The following is an 11,518-nucleotide window of genomic DNA, read 5'->3' as shown; positions in this document are numbered from 1 at the left end:
TTTTCAATCCAATCCGAACTAATGATCCAAACCAATCCAGATTTTTCAATTAGTTTGGATTTACCGGGTTATCAAATTAATCCAGATCCATGACCACCCCTAATGTCCACCACATACACAACGGAAGCTTGTTTCCATTGTGAAATTGAGTATCTATGAACAAATTTTCATTTAGAAGAGAGTGTGGAAAAAAATTACACAACAAAATCTTATTTTCATTTATGTATAAACACTCAACTTCATAGTGGAAATAAATTTCTATTGTGTATAAGGTGATATACAATGAAAAATTATTTACGTTGTGAAGAGCATTTCTGTCAACATAAAAAAAAATTGCCAACTCTTAACGGGTTTAAATAGCAAGAGGTGCCAATAGCAAATCCATTAAAAAAATATGAATAGTTTTAAAACTAGGTTTTGAAAGAAAAAAAAAAGTTTTAATTTGGTTTGAAACTGTTTACAAAATTCCAAACCAGTTTTACATATAAATTGAAACGGCTGCACCAAACCAAACCACCCTTTTCAAGAAGTGTTTTTTTAACCATGCTCACCCCTGGGCTCCTTTTATGTACTAAAAAATTTAAGAAACGGGGATATTCTTCATTCTGTTGCCAAAGACATGTTGAAAAGTAGACCTTACCCTGATACTTACAATTGATCTTCCAACAAAAGACTAACCAACAAATACCCACTTCCACTAGCAGAACTATAACCAACAAATAACCTCATTGGCTTAGAAAACAGGAGGAAAATTTCAACTCTTCACCCATCTAAGAATGATTGAAATCCTTCTTATGTGTTTAACTTGTTTCTATAAGGCTCAAATGTCTTTAATATGCTGTAACACCAATGAACCATTTCTAAAAGAATAAGATCAAATATATTCTCATGTTAATTTGTTATCTATCCTTCCTTTGAAAATGGTTAATATCCTTAATTTAACATCTGCTGTTAACTGCGCAATCCTTTTACCTCTTTTGTTGTTTTAATCAAAACACAAGCTTTCTAAAATGTGAAGACCCACAATTTCTTGTGTTTTCTAATTAGAGAGGGAAAAAATATCCAGAAGCTATGAAATGTTTCTGCACTTTCAAATAGAACCTAAAAGACATACAAGACATTTGTCACTGCATTGAGCTGCATGCTGTCCAAAGTTTAAAGTACAATGTTATTCTACAAACTATTCTAAAACCTGTCAAAGCAATTTGTCCCAAAGAGTTTGAAGACGGTGCATAGTAATGTAACAAAGAAAGAATTTATAAAGCTACAATAGAAAGACCCAAGTTTCTGACCCATACTAAACTCTCAGAACAGGAGATGTTACACCAGATTACCCTTATTAAAGAGTAAAATAAATGGATAACAAAAAGTTTTGAATCATACATTCAGCAGTTTTCTGAATGAAGATCAGACAATTGTAAGAAGAAGAATGTTAATCCAATCGCAAGAAATAAGCTCCTGTACTTGAAGCGTAAGTTCCATTAACCACATGCTTACTGTCCACTGATATCATCACTAGCTTCAGTCATGACAGCTTGGTTCATGCTATCGTGGTCAGAATACAGTTCGTGCCAATCTGAAGTTATCAAGACATCTGGCAGAGTGAGATTCAACAGAGACATGGATTGATTTCCACTCTTAGGGGCCCAAACCTGGTCAACTGACTGCAATCTCTCATTGTTGCCTGCAGAATTTGCTAACCAAATCTCAAAATCAGCAAGGAATCACAATAGATATGTTGCAACTGACAAACTTAACTCATGAATTAAGGGGAAAATCTACCAACTTTATTTTCATCAAAATTCATAATGAATTTCCCGTGAGAAAAACTCTCCACAGGATAGAGGATAGAAAATCAGTTAATTCGTAATTTATTTAGGATAAGTCAACATTTTTATGATCCAGAATGTGCATGACACTATTAAGCTTTGTCAAGTAAAACAAGCAATCTTAAAAATAATCAAGTTTTGCCGTGCCAAAGATATATGTGGATGTGTTAAAAAAATTGTGAATGTTTTTCAAATATCATCCTTCATCATACCACACTAGAAGGTACTAACCACTAAAGGTCTGAAAAAGTTCCCAATCATCCCATGAGTTTCCATTGGTGCTAACAACAGGATGCTCATTCAGGATTGAAGTTGCTCCAAAGGGAGATAAAGGGTCAGCATAATCCTCCCATTCTGTCTCATACATGTTCAAAGCAGAACTCTCAGCTCTGTCACCAGGAGTTGCAATTGAAGAATTTAAACTCTTGTCAGAAGAATTATTCTTTGAACAACCAAGAGTATTTGCTTGATAAAGTAATGCATCAAGCAAGCCACTATTAAGTGGTGAAGAACCTGAGTCTAGTGCATTAGGTGGTTGAGGAGAATGAATGAAAACATCAAGAGACTCATTCAATGGAGGTGGGGGAGAGGTACCCCAACAACCAAATTCGGTTTCTGGAATTTGGAGTGAAGGGAGCTCTGACTTTGCAGCCTCAGAAATCAGCTTAGAAGTAGAGGAATTGCCATTCGATAGTGAATGGCTGTAACAAATTGAGCCATGTGAGGAGGCACCACGATCAAGGGGAGAATACAATCCAAATGATTCTGAAATCTTATCAGAATTATTATCCTTAATACGGTCAAATGGATAAAACTCATTGCTGTTCAATTCACTGGAACCAATAAAAGACATGGTTGACTCTTGAAAATGATCATGGTTAGGTAATGTTGATGGCAAAAAATTACAATATGGAGGAGAACCAAGACAATTTGGCAGAAAGCTATTAGCAGAAATAGCAGGAAGGTCAGGCAAAAAAGGTAAGATTCCTTGATTTTCCTTCAGACTGTCAAATATTGCATCATGTATCTCATAATTGTTTTTCTTCAAGAAATCATGATGCCCTCCATCACCATTACTAATTTCACCAGTACCTTGGCCATGCTTTCTCTCTTGAAATGCTTGCAAAAGTACCTCGGGAGGATAAAGTGGCAAGCCAGCCCGTTGCCGCCTCTTCATCCGAGTGTTCCAGTAATTTTTTATTTCGTTATCTGTACGACCATGCAACTAAAACCAAAAGAAATCAATCAGTATAAATCATCATGGATAGAGAAAATGAATACATCATAATGATAACAGAAAAACAAATATATGTATATAGAAATTGCTAGCCTCCTCTTCCATTTGTAAGGGGTAGTTCCAGCTTCTCACTCAGACAAAAAATGTTCTCCTTTGTTTTATTATTCTCTTCTTTTTACTCATTAATCACTCATCTGTTTTTTCTTTCAACTCAATAATTTCTGTCCTTATAAAAATTCTTTAACTCGTCTGAACATTCTGGTTTATTTATATTTAACTTTTTCTTTGGGTAGGGGGGTGGGGGGAGGAATACCAATATTGGAATCTACATAAGAATGGGGAAATTGCATGTGGAGGATCCCCCTTCCCCCTGGCAACAGCAGCTTCATGATTTTAAAGGCCAGGGGAAGCACTTTGTAAGACTCACTGATAACATAATTTTAAGAGAGAAGGTTGGTGTTTTGGACTGAAAGAAAAGGTGAAGGACGTTAGCAAGAAACTAATTTTTGGTGTCAATCTTGGGTGATATGCAAGAAAAGAAATCTACAAGTTATTTCACAATAAATGCAATCTCTAGAAAAAAAAATTGAATGTATTTTAAAATTGATATGATTGTCATTTCCCTAGTTTTTCATGTTACCTTATGTCATTTTTGTTAAGCAACAATCGACCATAAAAAAAACCAGTGTGGCATAGGTAACCTTTTTCACATTAAGCATTAACAGTTTTTGCTATTTTCTAATATTTGTAGAGTAAAAATATGATTAAGCTAATTTGCAATAATGTTAGTGTATCTTCGTATCTAACATAGAACTAACAGTGATTTGTAGACAAATTTCAAACAGATGCTCAGAGATGAGTGTCATTTAGGACACTACCATAATACTGATTACTTTCGCTAAACAGACATGATGATATCAAGAACAACCTAGAAAGATGTTGCAAGGTTCTCTATTGTGAAAGATTTGCCACACTAAAATGTAGCAGCATTTAATGATTTATACAGAATGCATTATGTTAAACACAGAATCTTACTAAATGACTACTGAACTGTATTATGCCACATTAGAGTCATCCTCTACATCAGTTATTTCAATGTAACCATCAATATGCAGATTATTCTCATGAGAAGTTTCATTTGTTCATCCATATGTTTTGTTGTTGAATGGCGCTGAGATTCATAAATCTAACTAGCTTGTTTCATACTGTAAGGGACAAGTCAAATAGAAAAGATGACACAGTTGTCATATGAAGTCCTTTGCTAGACGATACAAGGAAGGAGTAAAAGGTCTGACATCATGAATGGCAAATAGAATTCATGCATTTTAGCAAAAAGGGAGAGAAACAACAAATTGAAAAAAGATAACTAAATACGTAAGGCAACGACAAATACACAGTCTGCTTACGTGCGCCGCCATGCGTGCCCATTTGTTTCCCATTTTGGCGTGGAGTTCAGCAATCATCCGTTCCTCTTCTGCGGTAAATGCTCCTTTCTTTAAATTTGGCCTTAGGTGATTGGCCCATCGCAGTCTACAACTTTTTCCACAACGAGACAGGCCTGAGTACTTCTGAACAGCATTCCAGTTCCCCTCTCCATGCTTCTGGACATAGTTCACCAAAAGAACATCTTCAGCAGCTGTCCATGGCCCTTTCTTCAGAACCATACCTACTCCATTGCCCTCATCATTTAACTGTGACCCAGTTTGATCATTGCAGTGCACATTGTAGTTAATCTCATTTGTCATTTGACTCATCTCTTTAATAATATTATCTGCAAGGAGTTTTTGAATCACATATTAAAGTACTAAAAAATGCAAAACAAAACTCGAAGAAAAGTCCAAAAAATAAATAAATAAATCCTAAATTTCTCAGTAAATTCCCTTTCATTCTCTTCCCTCCCCCAGATCTTACTTTTGTGCAGTGGACCAGGTTGTATAACACATCAACACACAAGTGCAGTGATATTCAATGATATAGACAATAAAGAAGAAAACCAGAAATGACCTTTATCAAGGTGCCTCAAAAACAAACAGAGCTACCATAATTCTTAAACAGTACGGGAAACAATTAAAACTAAAAGCACCATCAAATCCAAGCACACCCATCCTTTCATAAAATTGGAGATCGTAGAGGGTAAGTAAAGCAGTATGCATAAAATTTCTAACAATATAAGTTTCTACCTAATCGTGAAAACCAGTGATGATCTCCTCTGAATCAGGAAAGCAGACCCCAAAAATGAAACCAGGTAAAGTATGATTATTACAATTTCAAATCAAATTCACTGTTCTTACCCAATCAGAAGTAAACACACAGAGGAACATGAGTTGCATAACCCTTTTGCTTGGAGAAGGAAAAATAAAACATAAATTTCCATCTACAAAGCATACCTAAAACACAAAGTCACTTTCCCCATCACCCTAATGCTGGTTACAGCAATTATAGCATGCAATTATTACAAAATCAATAAAATGATCAAAAGAGCAAATTTCACGTTCAACACTTTAACGAAATTAACTGCCACATCACATCTTAACAACGACAACGACAACAACAACAAAAATAATAATACCTGAACAGAACGTGAGAGTATTCAAGCTAAAATCTAAAATCCAAAGATTTTAGTTGAAATTCACAATAAAGAAGAATCTTTTTTCTTGCTGGAAGAGAAGCTGAACCTGTGTTATAAACTGTAGGAAAACTGTGTCTGTGTCCCTGAAATTCACAAATGAAAAACAAAATAAATAAACTTAATCAAATATAAAAAAATTTAGACCCAATAGAGTGATGCAATTGCATGCAACAATTACAGACACAGAGACACAGTGGGGATGTACAATAATGAATTTGTCTCATAATTGAAGCTCCTACGATGATAATAACAATGATCATAATAATTTTAATAATAATATGGAATTGAGAATTCAGATTCAGAGAACGAAAAAAATGAGAAATGGGAATGGGAATTGGAGCATAACCGTAGTTGGAAAAGGATCCGAGGGAAGAGAGAAGAACATGAGATCAAAGCCTCGAACACTCACTCATGCCAACACTCGCATGCAGAACGAGAGAGAGAGAGAGAGAGAGAAAAGGGTTAAGAAAAAAAAAAACCAAAACAGAGAGAGAAATAGTGAAGAAAAAGGAAATGCCAAGTGAAGATATCATGAAATGAACCTTCCAAGTTCCAATTTCTCTCTCTGTATCCAATCCCAAACTCATTTATCTGCTTGCTATGAAATATAAATGAGATTATTTATTGAGTTTCTTTAATCATACTCTTGTAATTATGTAAGATTTATGGAAGTTTTCAATGCATGACATGGGTGTGATATTCTTTTTAAAGAACTTCATTTAGCATTCAATAAGAGTCATATAATTTTTATTCAATAATGATAAATATGTTAAAGCAGAATGTGTTAAAAGACTGTTAATGTTATCAAGGATTTGATCTTATAATATGTCTGCAGGAAGAGTATTGAACTGAAATATAAAAATATATTTATTAGTGAAAAAAATATCGTTTAAATGGATCTCAATTTTCCGACAAATTTATTTCTAACTGAACCGAACCAGAGAATACTCTGAGAAAAAAACTGTATTATTAACGTTCATTTATATAAATTTGATTGTGACTTTAATCTCTTATCTAATGTGTATAACAACAAGAAATACTAGAAATATATTCTTTAATAAATTGGTTTTTAAACATTTTAAGTAATGACTAAGATTAGTCTTTTAAGGCATTTGTCATGTGAAGCCTATATACTTAAAAAGAGTTGCGAATTTTCAACCGTTTATTATTATTTTTAATCGGGTTCAACTGTTTATTATGAACTTATAAAGTTTTAAACTTTTAAAAATGATTTTGTGTAGGGAAAGTATATTTATAACTAAACTCATATTATGATTGAACTTGGTTTAAAGAAAGTATGACAGACTTTGAGCTAATCATAGGTCTTAAATTTAAAATTGACTAAACTTTATGTAAGGAAACGATTCTAACTTTAACTAATCATAATAGATCTTAAATTTTAATAATGACAATAATATCTCTCTTAATTGGGTTCTTCAATAAATTACTATATATTTAAATTTATTAAGAAAATGTATTTAGTTAAAGGAAGAAATTACAAAAATTATTTCCAACTGAGTTTTTATCAAATTACACATAAACTCTTTTTTTTTTCTACACTAACTCATCTTTAAGTTTAAAAATATTATACTAATATTCTTTTATATGTGTGAGAACATTATATTGACACCTCCTCAAACCTTAAATTAACATCCCCTATAGGTGAAAATAATAATTAAAAAATAAGGAAGGGTACTTGTACAAAACTTAAGAGATTATTGTTGTAATTTACTCTAGTGAAAATGTTACAAAGTTTAAAATCCTTTTCATATATATACATTTTGATAAGGATATTTAAGTCTTACAATATCAACTAATGTATATTTTTTGGAGTACTTAAGTCACTTGATTCCTCCCCCACCTCCCCTTGAAAAACTAGCTTTTGAGGGTTTTTTGAGTGCATGGGATGTTTATTTCTATCTATCTAAAAAAGGTTATCTACAGATAGTATCATAGAGTGTAGCCATTTAGGACATAGACTCTGAGGCACAGTTTTATAATAGGAACTCAGGGATTACGAGGTGCCTAAACCCTAGACTGAGTATTATGGAATGATCGGTGAAGCACTTAAGAGGCTTGATTTTTTTCATTAAAGACTAGCTTTTAAAGAAGGGTTTCCAAGTACTTGGGTACTTATCACATTTATTTATAATTAATATTTTAGCCTATGCAATACAAAGAATAAATATTTATTTTATTTAATCAAAATTTATAATAAATAAAAATTTTAAATATATAAATTATATTATAATTAAAATTATGATAAATAAATGTTTCTAATTTAGATAAATAGTTTATATATGATACATGATTACTTGATAATTTTTTAGAAAAAAATAAAATTCAATTTATGAATAAAGATAAGAAGCGTCAATTATAAGAGATAACCATGTAAAAAAATAGGATAAAATTTGTTTTTAATCCTGGATAAATATTTAAATTATATATTTTTTTCTAATAAAAAAATTTATATTTTCTAATAAAATAACTATTTTATTTTTTATTTTTAGTTGTTGATAAATTAATAAATTTTGTATTTTCTTAATAAAAAAATTCATATCTTATTACTCTTTTCAAAATAACTATTATGATAAGATGAATAATGTTATAAATTTATCCTTTTTCAAAGTAAAATTTGACATGATCTTCAATTGATCCAATAATCAGTTAATCACATTAGTATTTAAAAATTTTCAGCCTCATCTCATCAATTCCAATAAAAACTTTTCCATTTTATTCAATTTCTTAATGTATGCATACCAAAGAGCTGTCTAAAACTAATGCAATTAAATTGCAGAAGGTTTTTGTCCTTTTTCAATTCAGTTTATAATTATTTTATTTATCCCAATATCAGTTAGCCATTAGTGTGTACATGCATCAAATTATAAATAAATTGAGCCTAAAATACAAGGCAAGTCCATAATGAACTGACAAAAGCCCTCTGATTATTGAATATTATTATAAAATAAACAATAAGAATAATCAATAATCCAAGGGATCAGAACAGAGGCCAACAAAAAACAAGAATAAAAGGTAACCCGAGGCTAGAAACCCACCAACCGACCAGTGTCCCTCCCAAACACTGAAATACAAAATCCGTCACCAATAGAAACCTGCCCCCACTGCCACAAGGCTTTGCTAATATCAGGCCAATACCTTGCCGAGAATAGTTGAATGAGTTTAGTGCGACCCATGCAAGCAACACGTTATCCATAAACCATTCGAGTTGTTTTTCCTCCACCGGGAGTCCAAACGAGAGAGATGAACTTGGAACTTGTTTAAAACCGTGTGCAATTGTTGGATAAGGACGTTCTCCCACTCAAAAGTATTTATTCTCCCCTTGATATCCCAACACCACCTACCATCCCTCCACACCCCATGTTCCCAGTAAGAGTATTCTTTTGAACCGAGATGAGAAGTAATCTAGGAAACAAGGATGCTAAACTTTGACCCTCCACGCATGCATCAAGGTTACTCTTTAAAAAAATTCACTTTCAAACCGAAAAGCTAATTCAAACATTCTCAAAATAGATTTGATAGTGATCACATTTTTCACATTGACATCCCCAACAAAGATTGTATCATCCGCATATTGTAGTAAGTTAATTACACAATCTCTACTCCCATCGAATACCCTTCAAACAATTTTTTCTCTTTAGCTTCTCTCATCAAACCATTCAAGCCTTTTGCCACCACTAAGAAGAGAAATGTCACAAAATGATCCCCTTGACGGAGACCCCTTTGACATTTAAACTCTTGTGGTGGACTACCTTTCACCAGCACCGAAAATCAAGAAGGCTCAAGCCACTCTCTCATCCATTTGACCTAATTTTCATGAAAACTCAATCTATGTAGCATATAGAATAAAAATTCTCACAAAATCAATTTGTATGTTGTCAGATCCTAATTTTGTCCGGGGACTATCATTCGCTAACGTTTTGATTCTCACTAGCCGAATTGAGCTGTTCGACATCAATTGCTACACAAGACGAAAGATTATTCGACGTTTTGATAAAGAATACGAAAAATACCCAAAAGGGAAGGCAAAATGGTCATTTTAAGTTTTTTTTTTACCCTTCTCACCCAGGCTAGCCTCTGGCTCGCCTATGCCCCCAAATAGCTTAGGGGTGAACTAACCAGCTCACCTGGGCAAGCTGCAGATCAACTAAACCCCCTCATTTCCTATAAATAGGCGTGAGGGGGGCTAAAGAAGGGGTTCAACTTTCAAACATTGAAAGGTTTCAGTGAAAATCAGAGTGAAGGAGAAGAAAGAAGGAAAAAATGAGACCGAGGCGCTACCGAATTGCGACCGTAATCGACTTTTACATCGTTCTTCATTCAGTGTTCTTTGTTCGTCATCCGGTTAGTATTTATTTTAAGGTTTCGAATTCGATCTATGCACCCTTAGGGGTCCTCTTTGTTGCTTTGCACATCTTCATCTCATTCTTCTACCATCAATAATCTTTTTTCTTCTTGTAAATTGAGTTTTGACCGATCATTTACATCACAAATCATCTTTTAATGAAATTGAAAGTTAATAAGTGAAATCAAGATGAAATAAGCATGTAATTGAGTTTTTGTCCATAAATGTCGCTTGAATCCATTCAAGGTCCAACGTCTTAACGGTCTCTTTTATTTTTGTTGGTTAAAATGAAGCTTTAAAAAGTCTAAAATCAACTCAATGCACAAACTTTCTTGATTTTAAAGAACTATGTAGGTCTGAGTTCCTCATCGCACTTGAGGATACGTAGGAGTAAGGGCAACGCTCTTGTCGACCCCCAAAAGTAAGAAAACATAAAAAAGGGTGTCGCAACCTACCCTTCGGCAGGAGGGCGACGCGAGACTCACGGGTGCGTCTTCCGAGAAAGGAAAATGTACGGAGTCGCCACCAACGTTTATTCGAGGAAAACGCCGGAAAAAAACCGGAAAAGACGTGGTCTACGAACTTTAAGTGTGAAAGGTTCGAGAGTTGTATTTACGCACGGGAAAGGTATTAGCACCCCACGCGTCCGTCACAAGGGACGACAGCCTTTAATCAAGTGTGCAAATATAACTTCAAATTGTTTTATTTTCCCTTTTACGTTTTATGCCTTTTTTTGTATTTTTATCTTTTTGTGGTCGACAAGGGTGTTTCCCTTGCTCCTACGTATTCCTTAAGGAAATCAGACCTACGTAGTTCTTTGAAAACTAAACGTTGGTTAAGTTTGTTTTTATCTTTTTTTGCAAGATATATTTTGACTGAACAAAAGGTCATTTAAGGCGTTGGACCATTAAATGATCTTTTGATTCTTGAAAGGAGAGAAAAAATTTAAGGCATTGGACCATTAATGATCTCTTGGTTTTTTTGAAAGAGTTGACAACATTATATGTTGATTTTAGGCTTTTAAAAGTCTACGTTTGATAAAAGCAAAGAAGACCATTTTAAGGCGTTGGACCTCAAAATGGTTTTTAGGTGATGACAAAAGCTTGATTTGTGAGTTGATTTTAGCCTTAGTTTCACTTTGGTTATTAGTCAATTCGATTAAGAAAGAAAATCTTAAAGGAAAACGCCCGATTAATTTTTTTGATTATTTTATTTAAAGATATTTTTTTTATTATTATATTATTATTATGCCTCTTTTTGGTTTTAAACGTGGTTACGGCGTGAAAGATCGGTCGAATTTTATTCTAACAGATTAAAAGATATTACAACTCAAATGATCGTTGAAAATTTATTTTATTTTTGATTAGGCGAGAAAACGATTTAAATAAATGATTAAAGCACGTTAAAAGGGGGTACGAAAAACAAACGAAATAAAAATAAAAGCACGTGAAACAAGTGGG

At 33.3% G+C, this 11,518-nt stretch overlaps 1 protein-coding gene across 2 annotated transcripts; it reads right to left on the bottom strand.

Annotated features, from left to right (window-relative positions):
* Positions 1–1,070: 1,070 nt before the first annotated feature.
* On the bottom strand, positions 1,071–6,266 carry LOC114409429 (transcription factor MYB33-like). Of its 2 annotated transcripts, none has more exons than XM_028372890.1 (5): positions 6,042–6,266; positions 5,636–5,778; positions 4,473–4,837; positions 2,061–3,054; positions 1,071–1,696 (listed from the first exon to the last, which is right to left on the bottom strand). In XM_028372890.1, the coding sequence occupies exons 3-5, from the start codon at positions 4,818–4,820 to the stop codon at positions 1,494–1,496; spliced, it is 1,545 nt and encodes a 514-aa protein (XP_028228691.1). In that variant the 5' UTR covers positions 4,821–4,837; positions 5,636–5,778; positions 6,042–6,266; the 3' UTR covers positions 1,071–1,493. The 2 variants fall into 2 exon arrangements, with proteins under 2 accessions (XP_028228691.1, XP_028228692.1); XM_028372891.1 differs by having other exon boundaries at positions 1,071–1,684.
* Positions 6,267–11,518: the final 5,252 nt, after the last annotated feature.

Source organism: Glycine soja, chromosome 4 (genome assembly GCF_004193775.1).
Source record: "Glycine soja cultivar W05 chromosome 4, ASM419377v2, whole genome shotgun sequence".
NCBI classification, from domain to species: Eukaryota; Viridiplantae; Streptophyta; class Magnoliopsida; order Fabales; family Fabaceae; genus Glycine; species Glycine soja.
The sequence above is the reverse complement of the archived record's forward strand: the minus strand, read 5'-3'. Positions and strand labels throughout refer to the sequence as shown.